The 21,746-nt window shown below is 40.2% G+C and overlaps 1 protein-coding gene across 2 annotated transcripts in view; it reads right to left on the reverse strand.

Moving 5' to 3' along the window:
• Positions 1-1,055: 1,055 nt before the first annotated feature.
• SHISAL1 (shisa like 1) overlaps positions 1,056-21,746 on the reverse strand; it is a 208,813-nt gene continuing 188,122 nt past the window's right edge. For both annotated transcript variants that reach the window (XR_010466689.1, XM_021296388.2), the window contains one exon: positions 1,056-4,842. Coding sequence is in view for 1 of the 2 variants with exons in the window: in XM_021296388.2 (XP_021152063.1) it covers position 4,842 (1 nt within the window). In the remaining variant the exon portion in view is untranslated. The remainder of the gene's footprint in view (positions 4,843-21,746) is intronic.

A 21,746-nucleotide genomic window follows, 5' to 3' on the forward strand; every position in this document is an offset into this window, starting at 1 on the left:
TTTTAGATGATCCAAGGAGGACCATGAGTGCTGGACAGGACAACAGCTTAGGAAACCTTATACTTGGGAGCTGCAGGGCAGAAGGGATCAAGAACTGATTCTGTACAGGGAACCAACTCGTACTGAGAGGCAAAAAGTCCCCCAGGACTCTCCCTCCCACCCGTTCGCTGTATTAGGACCTAGATGCCCCATGGATATTACTGAAATTTTCTTAAGGAGTGAGTGGATGGAGGAGAAGCTTTAAGTATAAGCAAAGCCACCAACAGAAAGCAACAATGGTGGTGGTGGTGGTGGTGAATTGTGGGTTTATTTGGTGGTGTTTTATATTTTTGGTGGGGGGACATGGGAGGGTGGGGCAGGAGTTGTGTGATTAATCCAGTTGTCAAAAATGTTCCCTTTTACTAGGATGAAAGCTGAAATTTCACCTCTGCATACTTAATGTTTTTGGAATACTCGCAGTGGTGTCTCCTAAATGACAGGTGACAAAGCACAGTATGTTTAGAAAGTCCAGGCCTTTCTAGAAAGCTGTCTGAGTCCTTCAGCCTGGCAGAAGAAGAAAAACGCAAGTCTCGCTTTTGTGGATTGTTGGTCCTGCCTTTCTGCACAATTAAACTGTGTTTGCCCCTGCCTCAGCTGGGTAGGTGTACCCACCATAACATCCGTGTGGGACACAGCACGATGTGTGTGGGAATCTCAATGTTGCTTTTTGCTCAGTCACACGTTTGTCCTTCTCTGTCATGCTTGAGTTGTGGAAAGATTACGTTTGTTTCTTAGCACTCTATGCTCAGTATCTCATGTTTCCCTCTGAAGTAGCTGGTTTTAGCAACTGCTGGAAATATGATGCAGACTAAGTGGACCATGTATGTATTTATGCAAATCCAAGCATCTTTCTTTGCACTAAATACACTCTCTTCATTTCCCCTTGTATAAACCGCTTGTATGAACTATGGAGTATTGGTATCTAGGGATTTACCTGCAGATGAAAAGCGAAACATGAAGTTTCAACCTAATGAAAGAAGTGGAAACTGAAATCTCTAGAGCTATTCCAGACAGTCTTTGAAACATTAAAGCAAGTTTTATTACAGATATTAGTTTACGTTACACTCATTTATTAAAACCTAAGGACATCTTTATAAAAACTACTGTATATAAAGACAAGAGCAGTGCAATAGCAGTGTAAAACACATTTTTGGTTTACTTGGCAATCACTTTAGAAAGACAACATGATTCTTAATATGAAGTTAGATAATGCTGCAAAAAATAGGACAGGATTTGATCAGAAATTAGATTAGCAAATCACTGGACACCGGCATGTATTGATTTCAAACATCAAATGTTATGTAAACAGTATTACTGTCAATGTATTAATAAAGAATGATAAATCACTGTAACCCTAGAATTTCTAGTTAGCTTAATTAGCCTAAAATTTGACTGCAGACCATTAAAATAGACTATTGTACTGTATATATTATCTTCTTACTAATTTACTATTTATGCAAAAGGACTAGGATAAATACCTGTCTTATACAAGAGAATTTTCGAAGTTGAGAAAAGATGCTTCTTCCTAGCAAGTGGGTGAGGTTACTGACTTTAAAAATCACTTTGACATGTTACTTCATTGCTTCTTCAGGTGGACAGTCCTCATATACAAATTACAGCCATAATAAAACTATTAAAAACAGTTATCATCTAAAATAGCTGCTACAATATGCTGAAGTACACATTAAGAGGCCAGATTGTTTTTACTCTGTGCTTTTGTAAGACCGATAACCAGGCACGAAAGATGGTTAATTACAACACCAAGTCCTGCACAAGCTTTATAACTTATCTTTTTATGTCCTATGTTATACACAGCAATTATTAGTAAGTTGGACACTCAGTTCTCGGTAAAACTGAAGAGAGAAAATTAGCTGGACAAGGAAGGGAGCTTCTGGAGCACAAAGGTCATTAATAGCTACTGAGACAGACATCTGCCATTGTTAAACAGGGTGTGCAAGGGAATTATACACTTCTGTAAATGTTAATTTCATATCCTTTATTTTTCCAACTATATCAGGATGGGCATAGAGAAAAATATATCTTAGTCCAGGTCTTTTATTTTAGAGATATATTGTCTTCGAACCAGTCTCTTTCTGCAGAAATAATTGAAGAATTCATTGCAGTTTATCTGGTCCACCATAATTTTGATTAGGTAAAGGCAGAGGGATATCGGAGCACCACTACATAGATGGTTGAGATGTTCAGGTGACTGTTTATCTACCCAGTGCTCTTCTACAATGTCCCAAATGCTAGGGGAGAAGGGCCGATAGCAATGGTGGTAGGGAAACGTGGTGAGCTATTTCCCCTTAGTTTAAGGCCCAACAAGCATTAGTCTTGTTCAGGATCCTACATTCTGCTAAACTAGAGAGGCTCTCAGACGATTATAACAATACAATTGATGAACAATTGTTCATCAGCTACAACATAGATTTATCCATAAATTAACTAGTAGACAAAATCAGAATTTCAGCCAGAAAGTATCTACTTTACATTAACTGGCTCTGTACCGAGAATAAAAGAAAGCAAACAAACAAAAAGCACATCAACTACAAGGTATACATGTACTAGAAGTAAAGCATAAAACTGCTCATTAATAACACACAATTCCCAAAGGGAAAAAAACCCTTACAAAATACAGTAAGTCACACAAACCAGTATCTAATACAAATTCCTTCATGAACATAAGCTTTTTACAAAGCTCTCTGTGGCAGTTATCACCTCACAAAGACAGCAGGTGCTGGCAGAAAGTAAAAGGAGCAAACAGTTACTGCTAAGCGCCAAGGTAAGACTGATTGCTGTAGATACAGACTTTGTCAGGTATTTGCAGGGGTTATGGATCTTGGAGCTGACGTGGGAGTGTGGAGAGGATGTGATGCTGGCAGAGGCATGGATGGCATTGCTTACAGCTACCTGGTTTCTTTTGCTTTTCTTGCAAGCTGGCACTTACAGCACCACCTTACATCTCATAGGATCAATTTCCCCACCATCAGGAGCACTGACCCTTTCCCTGCTGAAGCTCTCATCATCAAGGAGAGAGGAGTTTGCACTGTCTACAGTATCTGCAAGCTACTTTACAGCAAGTCTTGGCTGTAGGTCCTTTTTGTTCTCAGCTGAAGTGTTTTGAATGGTGCTGCAGTGATCTGATGAAATGTTCTTTTTAGAAAACTAGAATCTTCGGTTTAGTGTGAATCAAGGTGGAAAAAAATACTGACTCCATTTTATCAGAAGTGCTATTTTTCTCACAATGTAGAACAACCCAGCTGCATTGCAGCAGCTCTGCAAACTGAGTTGCATGTAGAGGTGCTTATGCAGGAGCTTCTGTGAGGAGAGGCCAGGCCTTTTGCTTACACAGGACAGGATGGAGCTCAATGCCTGCAGGGTGGCACTCCCACCTGTGGCACTTGAATTCTTTTTTATTAGCTGTTGCCTGCCCTTACTCAGTAATACTCAACATCTTTTACTAGTTCGATTGTAAAGAAAAGGGGCATGAGCAGCTTGGTATCCTACACAGACTAGGCCTTTTGTGAAGACTGGGCACTCCTGTGGTCTCCAGCCTTGTTGGCTCACCCAGTACTATTTAATCCTTTGTGGCTTTAGACATGTGCCATCATGCACTCTGCTCTGGTAGCTGTGAATTAGCTTAAATCACTCAGAAGTCTATCCCTTTCAAGTTCAACAGAAGACTCAACTGCACTCAAATCAAAGTAGTACAAAAGGAAAACTTGATTGTTTGTTGACAAGGTGTTCCTCGTGTTGGTTATGCAGTAAAATATGTAGTTGTTTTTAAGTTGTTCAGATTTGCAGGACAAAATATTAGGCATGAAGGACTAATTTGGCACCTGTCCTGTAGAAAGTTAAGTCAAGCTATTGCAACCTTGTGACTAAGTACTCCACATACTTCTGTGGTAGCATTGTTACCCTTCTGGCCTACAAATGAATTCTTAGATTTGTGAGGGGTAAATTCTGAAGCCAATCAGTGGCTGAGGGAATTAGATTATTGCCTTGTAAAGCAGTGGGACAAGTGTATTATTGCTCTTGAAACATATAGTTTGTTGATTTTCTTCTGTTTCTCTTTCATCTTCAAGGACTATGGGGTGGAATGGGGTGCCTGTGTCACTTCTTAATAAAGCTTCCCTCTTCAGGAGGGTGTGTGAAGCTGAAGCCAAGATGTGCTCAGATGTTTGACATCTTAGTGGAATCATTGCAAATGATCTTAAAAGGCGTATTAAGGTTTACATGATTGCTACCCTGCAGTTTGACTCAATGAAAGAGCTTCACTTACCTTGTGATGTATACAACAATTTAGTTAACAGCGATGGGGATTGCCAGCATCTACCCTATTGTGACAAAATATTCACCAGAGAACTTTGGAAAAACTCACATTCAGTATTCTGACACTTACATTAGGCTCAAATGGCAATAGATGGATGGGGAGGCAAAGTAAAAGTTATCTACCAAAGGTTTGTCTTGTGATCTTTTTCCACATTTTTGTGGATTTGCCAGAGCAACTCAATTTTCTTCCTCTTTAGCATTTCCTCAAATATGATGATTTCTTTCAGAAAGAATATTGTCGGTCTAGAATTAAAATATTGCTTACAGACTAGTTTCTTCTTCTATATAATTTTTCTATAGAAGTTGTCTGGATGGTGTTTCTCTTTAGGTGACTTGCTCAACCTCTCTGTCTTTCTGTCTTCTGATTATTCATCATTTTCTCAGCTCTTGTTATTTAGTTGATTTTCTTGGAAGCTGCTCCTTCAGGTTGGATCTTACCTCTCCCATCTTGAGGCACATAAATATAATTTTCTGGAAGAAATAAAACACAAATGTTCCCATAATGTTTAATGAGCACACTACATCGAAGTATTTCCTGTAAAGAAAAACTTGTAGTTTTCTTAGTTGTGGATTTGATTTGGGGAGGCAGGAGAGAGGACAGAAAAGCATGAGAAAGAAATAAGAGGTCTCAGTAGGCCTCTGCCTTCCCTCACTAGCTCTATATGGCCCAGTGTGAGATTGTGTGATATGGATGGTTGCACTCTCCTCTTTTTTTTCTATATAGTCAGAGTGGGAGGCCAGCCTTTTTTCTCCCTGTTCATATTAAGCTGATCCTGGTCCTGCAAAATATTAATCACGCATTAGGTGTGCAAGTTGCTTACTCCTACCTGTAACCTGGGAGAACATAAAGTGCTGCCTGGCTCCTGGGTTTGGGCACACACCTGAGGTGCTGATGATGGGCCAGGCCCACCACCAGCTGAGCATCAACATGAGGGAACCCTGAGATCTTGGCAGGGAGGGAGATGGAATGCTTTCCTGCAGGTGATGGGGCCTTGGCTGCTGGAGATAGCAAGGCTGTATGCTACATGGTAAAAATAAGATTTCACCCCAAATCCCTCTTTCTGTACATATGTACCCATTCCACCTTGTTGTATTGTCTACTACCTGTGAGATTAAAAGATCAATTATTTGCCTGGAAAGATGAAAGAGGAAATGCAAAGAACTGCTAAACTTTTCATTTCTACTGGCTGTAGTATACTGTGAAAGTACAAAGTGCAGAGGGCTTCCTTCTGTAACCATAAATTTACTTTGAAATAAATCTTATTTCCTTGGATTGTCTCACTGCTGTGTATATGAGCGTGCCTGTGACTATACAGAAAATGTCTTTATCAAATGGCACATCATCTTCTTACCACACTCATTATCAAGTTATGCATCAGACCAAGCATCAGCTGCCTACTTCTATTCCTTTCACATGATGAGAAAATGCATGTCTATTTCCACATATGTAAACGAATAAATTTTATATTCATGTGCTTTCCTCACAGAAGTGTTGTGAGTATTCATAGTTTTTTGCTTACAGTGCCTTCTGCACATAACCAATGCTTTAAATTTGCCCATCTTCAGCTTGTGCAGTGTGCGCACGTGTAATTTGCTTTGCGATCTGTCCATATATGAACTATGGCAGCGCGCAGGTAAATTGGCTGAAAGCACAACTAGGTAAAGTTTTGAGGTAGACCAAGGTTTGTCATCATAATAATAAATCAAAGCAATGCATCTGATCAAGCAGGCAAGCACAATGGTATGAAGATAAGCTGTTGAAGGCATGGTTGCATATCCTAGTAGCAACAATACTTAATTAACCTCTCTCACCAGACAGAGTTCTTTGCTTATTGGGTGTTCCCAAGTGTATGTGCTGCATTATACAATATTGCATTCTATTAATGTATAAAACATAAAGAAACATCTGATTCAGACAGAAGTTTATCTATGGGAATCAGCTTGTCTGAGGTTATCTAGTGTTTACCCATCAAATCTATTCCGTATATGAAGCTGGAGTCTCAACTTCTGCATCAGCATAACTCTTTTTGAATTTGCAGCAATGAATCTGCTCAGAAGTGCAAAGTCAGGTAGGCAGCCCCCTGAGCTGTAACTGAACTGTAGTATCTTAATTCAGATTTAGGCATTTCTTGCAGTGCTGTTAGCCAAGGAGGACCTCTGAGTAGAAATACATAATTCACTCATAATTAAATCAGAGGATTTAAGCCTTCAAAACTCAACCAAATGAAACCTATGTCAAGGTTTGATTGCTTTCTAGTGAATAGCCTAGCCAGCCTTATTCATGTTAGAAATACAAAAAAATTACTTTGCGTTGTTTTGTTCAGTCGCTATCCTTTTTCTGATGTTGGTAGAAAGGGATACTAACAAAACATTCAAACCTGCCTCTTGTGAGGTCTGTAGGCAGCAAAGTTTAAAACAAGTTTGTTTGCATTCAGAAGAGAGTATCCTGATACTTAGTTACAACTAATCTAAAAAATATCTGGGGAGAAACTGAAGAGTATGAGCACTTATCATGGCTTGGAGCCACCTACGTCCTTCACAGCATCTTCAGTTCTTTTGTTTCACTCTTCTGTAGAGTGCTACGTGTACCTTAGCTCAGATCAAATGCTTTACTCATCTACAATCTGCATAATTTAAATCATTAGACTGTTGGACAGGATGCAGTTTCTTTTCTCTATTTTTTTTTTAAGAGATGTTTACGGATGTAGCAGGGAGAGCAGCCATTTGTGTGCTTCAGGACACATTGTCATTTTAAATACGACATTAGCCAGTTACTCTTTTCCTGTACCTGAGAGTCCTAGAATTGCTCCTGGCCAGATCGTTCTTCCAAGGTTAATGTAAAATCAAGAGTGTCACCAAGGTGGTGTAAAATGAGAGTTCCCACATCCAGAGACCACAGAAAAGTTTATGATTTTTGTATGCAGAACAGGAGAAAAAATACCACTCGTGCATGTAGCTTTGATTCTCTGCCAGTTCCCCTTGTGTGTATAAAGCTAAGGGAGAATGAGTGGGAGAATGTGAACAGCAGAGCCAGCAACACATAGACCACACTCAGCTCTGAAACCCTCTTACATCAAGTATGAAATATTCACCCTGTGTTTTCCGAGCTCTCGGTTGAGCCTGGTGCTGAATGAACAGCTTCTGCCTGAAACTGAACCCTGACAGGGCAAATGCCAGGCTAAAAGATCCTCTTCCTCCAGTGAGATATGAAAGGGAGGGTGTGATTGACTGATTGATGACTGGACTGGTAAAACTGAGTGCTTTAGATCGTTTTTTTGAAAATCCTTGCGTTTTCCTAAGACAGATGAATGCAAATTCCCATGTGCAGTCATCCGGAGTATGATATCCCAGCCTCCCAACACAGCATGCTTGGCCACAGAAATCCCCTATTTGTCACTTCTGGTCTCTTTTACTGCATTTTAACCTATTTATTGCTGAAGCGTGTGCTCTGAATCGGGCTCAGGTTGCTCGTGCTCACTAGCAAAGGTTACCAGCAGCATTTAGCACCCCAGGTTGCCATCGCTGCTCCACCTGACTGCTCATTGAACAACACCCAGTCAAGCTGCATTGATTTTTGCTGCCCGGCAAGGAAGTAGCTAACTAAAAGATTGCCTCCTCTTCCACGGCTATAACTTTGCACGGTGGCTTAGTTCCGCTGGAAAAAATTACATCCGTTAATAATGAAGGAATGATTCAGAGCCTCTGGAGACAAGTTTTCTTCAGGAACTTTTGTCATTTTCTGACAAATGAAGTAAACAGTTGCCACGTCCACCATTCCAGGGCCTCTTGCTAAGTTAGTGTTCACATAAAAGCGCCATCAATCACTGCAGCCCCTTCAGACCTGAGATAACAAAGCAAACAGTTTCTGCAAATGTCCAGATCTTGCTCTGGCATAAAATTGTATTACACTGATCTAAGCAGACCTGCAGTGATCTGAGCCTGCTGAGGTATTGCTGCAATGCCTTCAAATTGATCATGCTAGGAGTGGAACAAAAGCTCTTACTGTCTCTGTTCATAGGAAGAGCTTGGGTACCAGGCTAACAAAACAGCTTTCTGTAATAAGAAGTCCTTGGCAGATGCATTGATTATCGCAGGCAATCGGAATGTACTTCTTCCCCATAAATGGAAGAACAAGGAAGGACAAAGCACAATGCACTAGATTTTGAAAAAAACCTCACGAGATTGAAAGGAAAGGATATGAGACATGAATTGCAGGACAAGCACCAAATGAAAAGCCATTCAGTTGTCTAAATATATTACAAACCAGAAAGAAACAGAACATAATCTAATCCCTCTGTCTGTAGAGTCTGCCAAAGAGCAGGGAAATGATTTTGAAAGCTTGGCTTCTGTATACTCATATGGCTATACCATACATAGCATATAACATTATATGCTAAATACATGCCGAAAAGCTGCTCTGGTTACCAAGTCTAATTCTTAAAAGTTATGAAATGCCAGAATGAATGCTGTTGGTGAAATCTCAATTTGGCCCTCTTGTTTACGTGAAAGAAAGCAGAAAGTCTCAGACTTTTTTAGGTGGGGCATGTCATCTTTTTTCTTTAGGAGAAAATAAAAATAGCTAAAAGATTCAGGTTCTTCCAATGTAGGGGAAATTTCAACAGCAACTAAAATTTGGTTCAGTTTGGCTCAGTCCTGAAGAGGTCAAAAGCTGCAGTTTTTTAAACTGACTTAGTCAACATTAAGCAGTGGCATTGGACGTTGCAATCTTGCCATACAGGGGTGGTGGTTTGACCCCTGTTTTCATCCTGAGGCTGAGTCACCTTTTATGGGGCTACATCACTTTTGATAGAGCACAAATTCTGAAATGTGTCACGACACCTGCATGTGGTCAGATGAGAGGACTGCCTTAAATGATGGCAAATCAGTTTTGTCACAGCCATTATGTAAAATGACCACCGTCACTGGTAGCCATCACTAATGTTTCTAAAATAATAGCTGGCTAAGGAAAGATAGACATCCAGTGCTTAAGAGTTTAAATAAAACCCAAGCACTGGAATTTTTCAGTTTGAAAAACAGACCCTGAATTTTCAACTGACATAGTATTTCTACTGTAGCTGACAATTCTGCAAAAGGGGAGAGAAATGTCAAAATATGTTTGAAAGCAAATATGTCAGGAAGGTATTAGGGATTAAACAGGATAAATGTGCAATACATGTCAGATTCATCAGAGTTAAGCAATCCCTTACATGAAGACCTAAGAAAAGAAGGTGGAAATACCTATGATGTGTTAAGAACAAAACCAGAAGCTTCTGCCCCAGTAGGTGTGCTCTTGGTGGTTGAGGGACACATAAATCAGGCCAATTAAGAGAATCTCTTTGATAAGTAGTCAGAAATATCTGGAATGTTTCTATCCATCATTTGTTAAGAAATACTGCAGGACTTCATAAAAGTTCCATAAGCCCCAGGGAGGCACGGGATAGATGGGTTTGTTGAATTTTTATCATATTCCATGGGGATGTTTTGGAAGGATTCTTATTTGAGGGCAAGTACCAACTGTATTAAGCTGGCAGCCCATAATTTACCTAGTGCAGGTGTGAATGACAACTAGAAAGGTTATTACACACTCTGGATTAAGCACAGAACTGTGAACCCCAAGTTGTGTGAGTGATGGACCTGGGGGGTAGTACCAGAGTGCTAAGGAGATTAAGCAGTTCCCTGTTGGTTCAACAGAAGAATTTCTCAGCAGGGTTTCTCTCTCTTTCTGCTCTTTTGGAGGATATAACTACCCTATTGCTATCACAGCTTGTGAATTCCTATCCTTATTTAAGAGCAGCATGCAAAAGATAGATCGGTTGCAATAGTGAGTGGAAGAATCTGCATTCAGCTGGTGTCTTCTTGGAAAGACAAGGCCTGCTTACAAGTCTCCTGCCATGTTCCCTGAGCTGCACTGGGAGGTACTATGTACTTCAACACACACAAGGCTATCAGGAGAGAAAGCTTTTGCTGGTGTGAGATAAGTTCATAGTAGTTCCATTGAAGCACCACAAAGCCTGCTTTCCATGATTCATGCTCGTAAAGCCACGATCACACAAGAGATGCTGTCTGCTCATATTGTTGCTTTGCACGTGGGAAGAAACCATTTGGATTATATTCATTTCCTTTGGATTCTGTTTACAGCGATGTAAAGCTCATGATGCAATGTGCTGGTATCAGTACAATGGTGTGCTCGATGAGGAACAAGTCAGACACAAGGCATGAATAGGACCAGCTCAAAACCGCAGGTGGAATAGGTCCTACCTACCAGCCACTAAAAATGGGGTCGTATGTCACCTGTCAGACTGTCCTCCTCCCTTCTACCTGGGAAATATAGGTGGGAAGTAGTCATGTGCTTACTTCCATTACGTTTTCAGAGAAGAATTGCCTGTCCTAGAATTTTTTTTGTTGCAAAAGACCTTGAAGATCATCGAGCCCAACCGTTAACCTAACACTGCCAAGTCCACCTCTAAACCATGTCCCTAAGAACCTCATATATGCATCTTTACCCCCAAGGTCTGTGTTATGGAAGCTAGTTATCACATAAAGGCTTCATATATTGCAAAAGGGAATGCTGCCAGCTCTCTTAGACATTGGTGCATTGTAGCAATGTATTCAATAATAACTGTTGACAATGCTTGAGAAAGGGTTACTAGGAAAAGACAAGTGCACAAATTAAGAAGCAGTGCAATTTTTAAGAAAATTCCATTTTAATAATTTGCTATGAGTGTTGGTAAATCTGGTTTCTAGATTGCTTGCTCCATTTCTTAAGAATCCCATCTCTTTTGGTCTGGATTAAGCTTGCGTAACTCTTGTATGGACTGGGGGATATAAAACAAACCGCACTTCACATCACTGCTGAGAGCTGCTCACTGGCTTTAAGGGAGCTTTAGAAACTCTGGAAAGATCTTGCATTCCTGGGGTAGGCTGGCTTGGGCACTTGTACAGGAGAAGGAGCTGCTATTGGATGGCAGGTACCTGCTGGCCAGGTCCTTCATTGTGCTGCTGTCCTGTAGAGGAAAGGCTGATGGGTCAAGGGAGGCTCAGGGCCGCTCTCTGTACCAGAGGGACATAGAGCAACTTGAAGGATTTACACTCTGCTGCTGCTTATTTCCGAGGTAAACCTGAGCCCAATACCAAGACCTGTTAATTAATAACAGCCAAGTCCCCCACTGGTGTGTAGTCACACATGAGATAAGGTTCCTTACACCAGTGGAGCGTCTTTGTTTGCATCTTTAAATTACTTTTTAATTATTTGATTCCATGACTTCTTTTTGCTAATAAGGAGTTCAAAGATGGTTTTCAGAGGAATACTTTCTTTATAGGACATATCTGGGCTTCATACTGGTGGGTCCTCTGCTTTGGACTTGTATATAGGGCAGTGCTCTGAGCTAGTAGCCAGAGAACAGGAAAACAAATTGCAACTGGTTAGAAATTGCCTCTCAGCTCCCCCCTGCAATGAAGGGGAGAGTCCTGCACGAGTGCTGGTTTTGGTGCAGTGCATGGTCTTGTTACCAATCATCTGGCTGCCTTTTTGCTAAGAGAAGCTTGGGATCCGCTCAGATCCCAGGTCTGTCGCACAGATGGACGTGGGAGGAGACTTGGCACTTGGACTGAGCCTGGAGAGCTGCTGCAGGAAAGGACTTGCCTTCCCCACCTCCTCCATCAGAACTGCAGGTGTTAAAACAGCAGCGGTCTTAACTTTTGTTATTGTAATAATATGGCTGCCTGGCTAACAGACCCAAGCGAAGACAGAAAACAGGTTTCCTGTAGAGTCTTGGGAATATCTATAATTGTGCAAATTAAGTATATCTTTTGTCCCATCAACTGGGTTGGGTGGGAGTGGAATGAAACCACACAGGATACAATTTTCTCTGTTTTTTACTAAAGGCCATATTTTACATTTCTCACTTATAAAGAGCAGTGATGTGAAACCAATAGGGTTGCTAACATAAATAAATATTACTTACTGTGAATAATGGTTTCTGAAGTAATTCTATGCTTCTGAAGGTCAAGTACTTTTCAGTTAGTAGCAATGTTTTTCATTTGATAGTTCCTGAAATGGTTGACACTCCTAAACACAACTCTGGACAGCAAAACCATCCAGTTCTGTTGGAGAATTTCTTGAGTGTTGTTGTTGTTGTTTTGTTTGTTTTGGTTTGGGTTTTTTTTAAGGAAATATGAAGCATTCAGAGTTCTGATTTATGAGTGCTGAATAGAGGAACAGATAAAGGTTTGAGGACACAAATTGAAAGATGATCACTGTAAAGCTGCATGTGTCTTTCCTCACTGAAGCATTGCCGCCTGATTTTTAATGACCTGAAATGTTTTCTGTCTTCTCTTCAGGTTATTTAAAAAAAAATATTCAAACACCCTAGGCCTTCCAAAGTATCTTAAAAGTGTGGATGGCCAATTACAAGCAAAACTGAAACTGAGCTGGACTTACTAATTTGCCAGACATCTATGAAACCTTCGAGTCACTTCCAGAACACCTGAATCATATGTGTCACTTGAGGCTGAAACCCATTTGGCTGATCGTTGCCAATTTTTCCTGTAGTTAATGTGTGTCAACCATTAAATAACTAGTACACCTGAAGGCAAATTAATTCATATGGTTCACAAGAAAAATACAAAACAGAACAAAACTGGTTTTGTTCTGTATACAGTTTGAACTGCCTTCAGCTTTTTTCAAGACCTCAATGAATCATGATGCCAAACTGAATAGGGGTATCATATAATGAACTCAGACTTCTTGTTCCACATGAGACTGTATTCATTTTCACATATTTTCAGCTAACTGGAGTGACTAAATAGCTTGAATTGCATGCCCGTCATAGAGGAAGATGACTTGAGATACTTAGACACAGAGAAACCAAGAGGAAATATTGCTATAGGCAAGACAGTGCTTTTTTTTTTGCCTGTTTCTTTTAAGATTTGGGGCAGGCATGTTGCTTTGGAAAGGCGATTATTGCTATGTGTAACTTAACTGCATAGATAGTGTAAGTGGGTTTCATCTCACCCAACTTAAGACATCAAAATGGTTAGATGCCTTAATTTTCAGTGGGGCACCTCAGGCTTGTTAACAGACAGCAACAGGCACCTCTACAGAGCTACTCTCATTCTCCTGGGATAGCTGTCAAGTTGGGTGAGTGATGCTGTGGAGGCTCCCCTTGATCCTTACCGATTCCAAAAGAAACTGATGAGTGATCACTTCAGGTGAAGGTGCCTATAAGTCCCATGCCTAACTTAGGGAATGAGCAGTCCCACTGCCACCAAAAACTGGATTACAAAAACGTGTAATGCTAGGATGAATTTCAGTTACCATCGTGTTCAATCTTATACCGCCACATGCAAATATATAATCTTCTATGTAAATTTGTCTAATTCTAATTCTGTTATTTACAATCTGTTACCATTAAGTGGAAGTTGTTCTGTATTCTCCACGCTCTGGTCAGAAATCTTCCCTCGTGTTTATTCATGAACAGATTTTATTAATATGTTTAAAACCTGTAACATACTAAAAGGTTTTGATGGAAAAGCCAAGATCTGTAGGTATTTCCTCACATACAGCTACATCTGGAAAGAAAACCAGCTTCTTACCCTACACGTGCATATGCAGTCCCAAAGATGTTTTTCCCTCCTCTCTCTCATGAACTTCCATTGGCTAAATGGCAGGAAAAGTGCATCCCAGAGGCTTGTGACTGAATCACCCTAAGAGATGCTGCATGCTGCTGTGCATGGGGTAATAGATGGGCACTCTTTGGAGCAGGGCTTGATACTTTTTTATTTCATTTTTTTCCCCTACAGTGGAAGCTCTTGGTACTGCTGTAAAACCTCTGTGAAACACTGAGTATTTCTATATCAGTGGTAAGGACTGAATTATCTGAATGTCTCTGATTTCAGCTCATCTCAGTTTCCCAAAAGCTGATGTTACAGACTTTCACAATCTGTTCTCACAAAAGGACTTTGACATGCCTAAGATACTCAAGTATTCTTCACTTTTGCTGAGCTCTTACACAGCGGTGTCAACCCATATATCTAAAATTCAAGACAGCACAATGAAAAGTACAAGAGGCTTTACAAGAGTGTGCCCTTCTATGTAAAATTCAGGTACATGATATGAGAGAAGGGCTTCCTTTCATGCTGGCTGACAGTTTGAATTTAACAGATCCGTATTATTTGCAAGATACTGCTTTGCTATAAATTGATAGCCAGGTTTAAAAAGCAAGTAGTAAAACTTACCATGTGATGCATGATGTAGCTTGCTAGGATGCTGCCATTCCCTGATTATACAATCTGCTACTATACCCCAAAATTTTACTAGGGATACTTTAAAAACAAAGACACCAAAACTTTGGCATAATGCTTATGCCTCATTCAGAAAGAAATGCAGTTATAGAGTGTATTCTTTTATTAAGTCTAATAACTCTAATTTTTTTTTGTAATTCATTTCCCATAGAGTGACCAATAATTTATTTATAAATTAAGGACATAATTTAAAGGGATGTTTATGCAAGCTATACTCGTTCTGAGTATCTTTACTTATGTATGGTCAATTCTAAATGTTATAACAGTTCTTTGTAACTCACAGCTGAGGTTAAATGAAGCTTTATTATACAGGATGATGTATGTGGTTTATACTTTGAAGTTAATTGAGCTGTACAAAAAAGTTAGTAAGTGAAGGAGAAATGTGGACACATGTAAGGAAGTATGTGGGTATCTGTATAGTGGTATGAGTGCACATGCATGTGTTTATGTATCTTATCTATGTATCTATTATTTATCTGCCCTTTATCTCTGTAGATAATCTCCCACATTTTATACACAACTGTAGCTTAGCTTTTGGTAAAACTCAAAGCTAAACAGAATTAGTCCAACCTATGTCAGGTGAATATACTGCTCCTTTTATTATTTCTTTTTGTCTGGCGTTCTTTGCCACCCGGATATCAGGAAAATTCAACTTATTAAAATTGCTGCCCAGCATGTCCTGAAGTCCAAGAAAGGATAGAAACGAACACGTTCTTGGAAACTGAACTTTGAAGCATGCTGAAGGAATGAAAGGGGTTAGCCAAACATTAGATTTGAGATTCGAGATTCGATTTAGGTACCATTTGCAGAGCTTCGAGGTGGTGACTTCTTTCAAGGCCTGTGGAAGTCAATAAAACCAAAAGCCACTGAGATTTCAGAGGAGTTAAGTTAGAAGCAGGAGAAGAATTTTTTCTAGATTCCCCTTGAAAGAAGCTGGCAAAGCTGGTTTCCAAAGCAGGTCAGATTAATACACGGCTTGATCCCAACTGGATCATCTGCACTTCATAATACCCCAGGCTCTTCATTCCCCTGGCAACAGGGTGGGTGCTGCAGGGGTGAGGGGACAGAACAGTGGCCCTGTAGAGCGACATGGCCAGTTCCCGTGTCTGTATCCAACAACCACCCGGCCGCGAGGTTGGCTGTGAGCCCCGCTGGATGCTGGAACAGCCCCCTCAGTCCCCACCCAGCCTCTGCATTTCTTTTGCCTTACTACGTTACTTCCCGTTCTTGCTCCCGTTTCCATTTTTCTCTCCTGCACATAGAAAACTTTCTGTAGTAACTGCTGCTTCCTCCAGGAGAGCTGAAACAAGATGTGTGTGCTGCTTCCCTCAGCCTTGCCAGCGGCTCAACTGGCTCCAGCTGCAGAAGGGCCTGTTTGGGAGGGAGGAATCTACTTCAGCACTTGAATTTTGATCTCCAAACCTGTGGTTTAGCCGAGTCTTATATATGTACTTCCAGTTAAATCAGCTTTTTTATTTACCTCTGCACAATACAGGAAATTCTTTCATTTCTGGAAATAAAATGCATATTAATGACATATGGAAAAAATTGTGTTTCTTGAAATCGTTATTCCCTTTACCAGAGAGCTTTATTTTCTGCTTTCAATTCATAGTATTAAAATGGCTAGTCTTCTGAGTCAGAGCTCAAGAAAAAAATATGTAGTAATTACTGTGTTGAGAGCTAGATTTCAATTGTGTTTCCTGTAACTGTTCTTTCTGTGTATGATTTTTCTTTTCTAAACTGAATTTGTGTGGCTTTTCTAGCAGTAGGAAATCTAAAACTATTTCTTTTAAAATAAATGTCTGAAGATACTTCAAAAAGGAGCACAGAACAGCTTTTTAGCATTAACAAAATTATCATGGCAACAATTAAAAAATTAAGAGTAAAGCTGTTGCAATTTAATCTGGTTACTGTTTGGTTTCCTGTTGTAGATCCAGTATATGTTTCTTTGCACATAACCATCCAAACAATAAATGTTTTTTAACTTTGTTTATTTGTAGTTAGAAGTAGAAGGGTAACACCTGCAACACCGTCACTGGAACCAGCACTATGTGCTGGAAAATACATTAGAAAGACAATTTTACGAAGAAATGTCTCTTTCCTTCCTGCCTTCCCCATGTAAAAAGCAATAGGAGAAGTTGAGGTGTGTTGAGATGTAGAAAGGGAAGAGGTCAACAACCCTGGACAATTTTAGCAGAATGGAAGAGGTAAGAAAACAATTTCTCTTTCATGGTTATCTCAGCTGTATTGTCGGCTTTACAAAGAAACACGCTTTGATGCCAGTGGTGGGATTGTGACTGGGTTATTATTTTAAAATTGTCTCACAGCTGCATCTAGATATTGGCCTGCTGGGGTGTAAAACGTCCTTTGGCTGCAATAGGGTCTTTGTGCATGGATCAATGACAGCGTATGACCCCTGCTGAGTAGCATTTCTTGAGTCGCAGAGGAAGGAAAAATGGTGCTTGCGTGGCGTCATCGGGCTGAGGTACTCCACTTGTTATGGCTTGGTTTGAATGATAATTTATGAAGCATGGAAATTTTTGTTTTGAACAATTATTGCTGCCAGCTGGTGGTTATTCTCTGTTTGTTCTACATTATTATTCATTGTTCACTCATTTGTGTGTGTGTGCATGTTTTGTATTGCGGATCCATTGCATGCTCATTTTTTCATGACAGACATTTAGGCTTCTTGCAGTTGCCCACTGACGACTGCAGTTTTCAGGTGTGCACCTTAATATTAGATGAGAGGCAGAAGAATGTAATAATTTAGAATGAGTAATTCAACAACAGCTATCACATGCACACACTGTAACAAAGAATGCCACAGTGCTGTGTCAATGTTCTTGTGTCCATTATAATCTTGCAGCACTTCCAAATAAAAATTGGAAGCCAGTTACTTACACACAAAAATAATCTTCACCTCTTCAGCTCTCTCACCGCCACTAGCTTTCTGTGCCTGCAGAACATGACAGAAGAGGATTTGGCAGGTGGTGCTGAGATGGGACTTTGCCCAGAGATTTCCATTCTTTGGTGTGATTATGCAATCACCGCACAGTCTCACTGGCATCAACAGCTATTAGGCACCAGCTGCATAATCAGGCATTTATTGGAAGAGGTGGAGAGGAAGGCAGCCACATGTTTGTCCCCTGTATTCTCTAATGGTAGAGGATGAAACAACTGGAAAAAGGATTGGATGATTTTTTTATGTGCAGCTGTTGGTTCATGTTTTCTGACAGCTCTGTAAGTCTGATGAGAAGGTAATGTTAGGAAAATGCAATGTTTGGGTCACAACAACCCCAGGCAGTGCTACAGGCTTGGGGAAGAGTGGCTGGAAAGCTGCCTGGTGGAAAATGACCTGGGGGTGTTGGTCAAGAGCCAGCCGAATGTGAGTGAGCAGTGCGTCCAGGTGGCCAAAAAGGCCAAGAGCGTCCTGGCTTGTATCAGGAATAGTGTGGCCAGCAGGACTAAAGAAGTGATTGTGCCATTGTACTTGGCACTGGTGAGGCCACTCCTTGAATCCTCTGTTCAGTTTTGGGGCCCTGACTACAGTAAAGACATTGAGGTTCTGGAGAGAGTTCAGAGAAGGACAACGAAGCTGATGATGGGCCTGGAGCACAAGTCTGATGAGGAGCGGCTGAGGGAACTGGGGCTGTTCAGCCTGGAGAAAAGGAGGCTGAGGGGAGACCTTATCGCTGTCTGCAGCTACCTGAAAGGAGGCTGTAGCATGGAGGGTGTTGGTCTCTTCTCCCAAGTAGCAAGTGATAGGACAAGAGAAAATGGCCTCAAGTTGCCAGCTTTGAAAAGAAGTATGCACTTAGGTGAGATGAATCCCACTGTCAGACTTCAGCTGGTTATATGTTAGTGACTTGTATAAGCTCATTTTCCAGCATAATGACAAAAAATAAATACAAGAAAGCTTCCAAGTCATTCAGTCCATCCTAAGAGAGGTGGGATGATTACCCCTCTGGAAATGCCTCTTTCAATGTGTTCGTGAGGATGCCTAAATAACTAGTAGATGCTTGACTTTTAGATGGCTACATTGACTTAGGTTAATTCTGCTCTTTATCGCCAGTCAAGATTTGCACAAATTGATCTTCCAGGTGTTGGATCTTTTTCTGCCTTTGTTTGCTACATTCTTCTATTATCTGAAGTCTCTTTGCCACAAAGAATTTACAGCCTGGGATCAAATTACCTTTTAATGCTCTTTTAGCCTTAAGCTTCTTAAACTTCTCACAGTTTGTCAGACTTTCCAAAAGTCAAATAAGCTCTGCAGCTCTTTTCTGAATGCTTTCCCATATGTCATTAGATTTTTTTCTGCTACAGGCCCTAATGAAGGTGACATTTCCCTCTAGTAGTCTCACCACTAAGTAAGATAACAGTTCCTTACTTCTAATTAGCATCATCTCCTCTTTATACACTCAAGAATTTTGTTAGCTTGCTTAGCCATCATACTGTATAGGAAACTGGTAGTGAGTTATTACCTATTGTATTACTGAATATTTCAAATGGTTCCAGGATGTTCTGTACCAGTGATGCCTAAAACAGAACAGTAGAGAGTGAGTTATGTCCTCGTTTCTACTACAGAACAAAAATTATGCAATCTTAGTGTTGTGAGACAGGAATTTTGTTGCCCAGGTGTGTGTGCTAAGTTTCAGATACCAAAACAGAGTGTGGTATTATCAGCCTTTAAGAGCTAGACTAAAACCTGCTGTGTATTTGATCTTTGTAATGCATTTTCAAATTTTTATACAACTAAGGGAGAGACATATGTAGAAACTGGATGTAGTGCCAAAAGTTTGTGAATACTTTAATGACCATCTTCTCCTAGATAGTTTACCAAAACCTTGCCAAAGCACTAGATTACATGATGCATTGTGCGAGCAAGTCTACTCATACGGTCTCCTCATAGCATGTCACGTCAGGTGCAAAACCCAAGTAGAAGAATCTGTGTTCACATACGATTGTGTGTAGAGCAGGCTGAACCTGGGACTGCTGGGGCCCAAATCTATAGACTTACACATGCCTCCACAATCCCAGAATTACTGCCTCCTAGATATGAAAGAGATACTATACTCTGGAAACTGCAATATGAATGAGACTGAGGGTAGGGATCAATTTCTTGCTCTTATGGTATTACAAGATTTACAAAGTTTTACGCAAATTACGATAACAGAAGTGTTGTCAGATACTTCCAGAGTGGCACTTAGTAACCAGATAAGCTTTTCTGTCTCATCAGTCAAATGGAAATAACAGAACTTGACTATCTCACATACGCACTGTGTGGCTAAGCACACCACAGACTATTAGTACTCAAAAAGCACTGCTAACTCCAGCTACAGCCAGTAGTCAGGAGAACTTAAGAAAGTCAGAGAAACCCTAGCCAATCCCCTAGCTAATTTTCACTAATTTTGTTTTTTAAACATTCTACACCATGTTTGTGCTAATCTGAATGGAATAAAGCAAAAAAGAAAACAAGGCACGGATTGCCCACACAGGTAAAATTTATTAGTGAATATGGAAAGATCAGGATTTACAATGGGAAGATGTGGATTACTTCTGTCACTATCCCAATGCTTAACAAGCTCTTTTTCTGTTATCTCACTTGTCTCTAACTCCTCCAAAACCTGTCCCTTACAACCAGCATTATCTTATGAACTTACTTAGGTATTTCACATGGTTGTTGGACTGCTTCAGGTATTTTTGCCTTATGTATTCCCAGGGAAAAGTGAGGAAGAGTCAATAAGAGCAAGAGTTTGCAAAATGCTGAACCAAATTTATTTTTGTTTTCAATAGTGTCACAGTTAGGTTGTATTTTTAACACATCCACAAAAATGCATCCACATTTTTGTCTTCTTTTAGTTGTTCATGCAAACAGTGGGTCCGGTTTAATTGGGATGTCATTTTTGCTGTGAGCTCTGAGAGGCTTCAGTGAACAGTAAAAATGAAAATGTCAACCCCCGGTCCCTCATGTACTTTTATTTAAAATGTCTTAAAATGTAAATAAAGCAGGTGTTTTTTTCTAGACTATTTCGGTTACTAACTTCAGCAGCAAAAGAGATGTTTGGGAGGTTTTTGGTGGTCAAAAAGGGTAGATACTGGCTGCTTTCCAATCACAGTTTCTTCAGAACTTTTTAGGTGAAACTGTGCTGGAGATGAGCTGTTACCATGAGAATGATAAAAGGTGCTGGGTTCAGCAACTCGCTATGACTCATCACTTTTCAGAGAGGAGAAGTTGGGAATGCAATAGAAAATAACTTGCCTCCCTTGTCTGCATGACTGATTAAAATCTGTATCACTAATTAAAGTGGAATGTAGCTAATGGCTGTTTAATTAATTTGCTGTAATTTTTGATGAAGCTCATTGCTATTACTTTTGCAAATGCTGCTACAAGATAGTAATGATTTTCAACAGAAAGAAGACAGCCCGTGTAGCGTGTGTCAGCTCTCAGGGCAGCATCACTTTAATGACTGCAAGGAATTGCTCTAATACAGAATTCAGCTCAGAGATACGATTAGCTAGTTAATAAACAGGATTCCAGTAACTATGAAGATTCCTTTGGGCATAAACTACTCAACTATGTACTAAAGCACCAGTCCTTCAGAAAGAAAAATTGTATAATAGCTGGACCTTGTCCTCTTTTAGATTTGAGCCCATCAGTTCTTGTTCTGCCAGGTGATCAAACGAATCACTGTGCAAACACCTTCACGTTGCTGCTTTAAAGACTTACTGTAAATGGTTATGTCTCCACAATCATTCCACCTTTGAGGTTCTTTGGAGCCTAAGTAAAGGTTACCAATACATACAAACACCAGGAAATAGATTACCTTATTGGCAGGTAAAGGGAGGTAGCCTATTTATTTCACATGTAACTACATCTTACAGTAATTTATACCCTCCTGTATTATGATGGGTGCCCACTTTCCACCTTTTATTCCTTTGATACTGCTCTGTGAAGGCTACGCAATGTTGTGCTGATTGAACAGTTTTCTGTGATGTTTAAAGCAAAGCATCTCACTTGTTCTGTTTTGGGATCATGTTATCACCTGACGTGGGACCAACATTAACAGCATTTC

The sequence above is a fragment of the Columba livia genome, chromosome 1 (genome assembly GCF_036013475.1).
Source record: "Columba livia isolate bColLiv1 breed racing homer chromosome 1, bColLiv1.pat.W.v2, whole genome shotgun sequence".
In the NCBI taxonomy this organism is placed as follows: Eukaryota; Metazoa; Chordata; class Aves; order Columbiformes; family Columbidae; genus Columba; species Columba livia.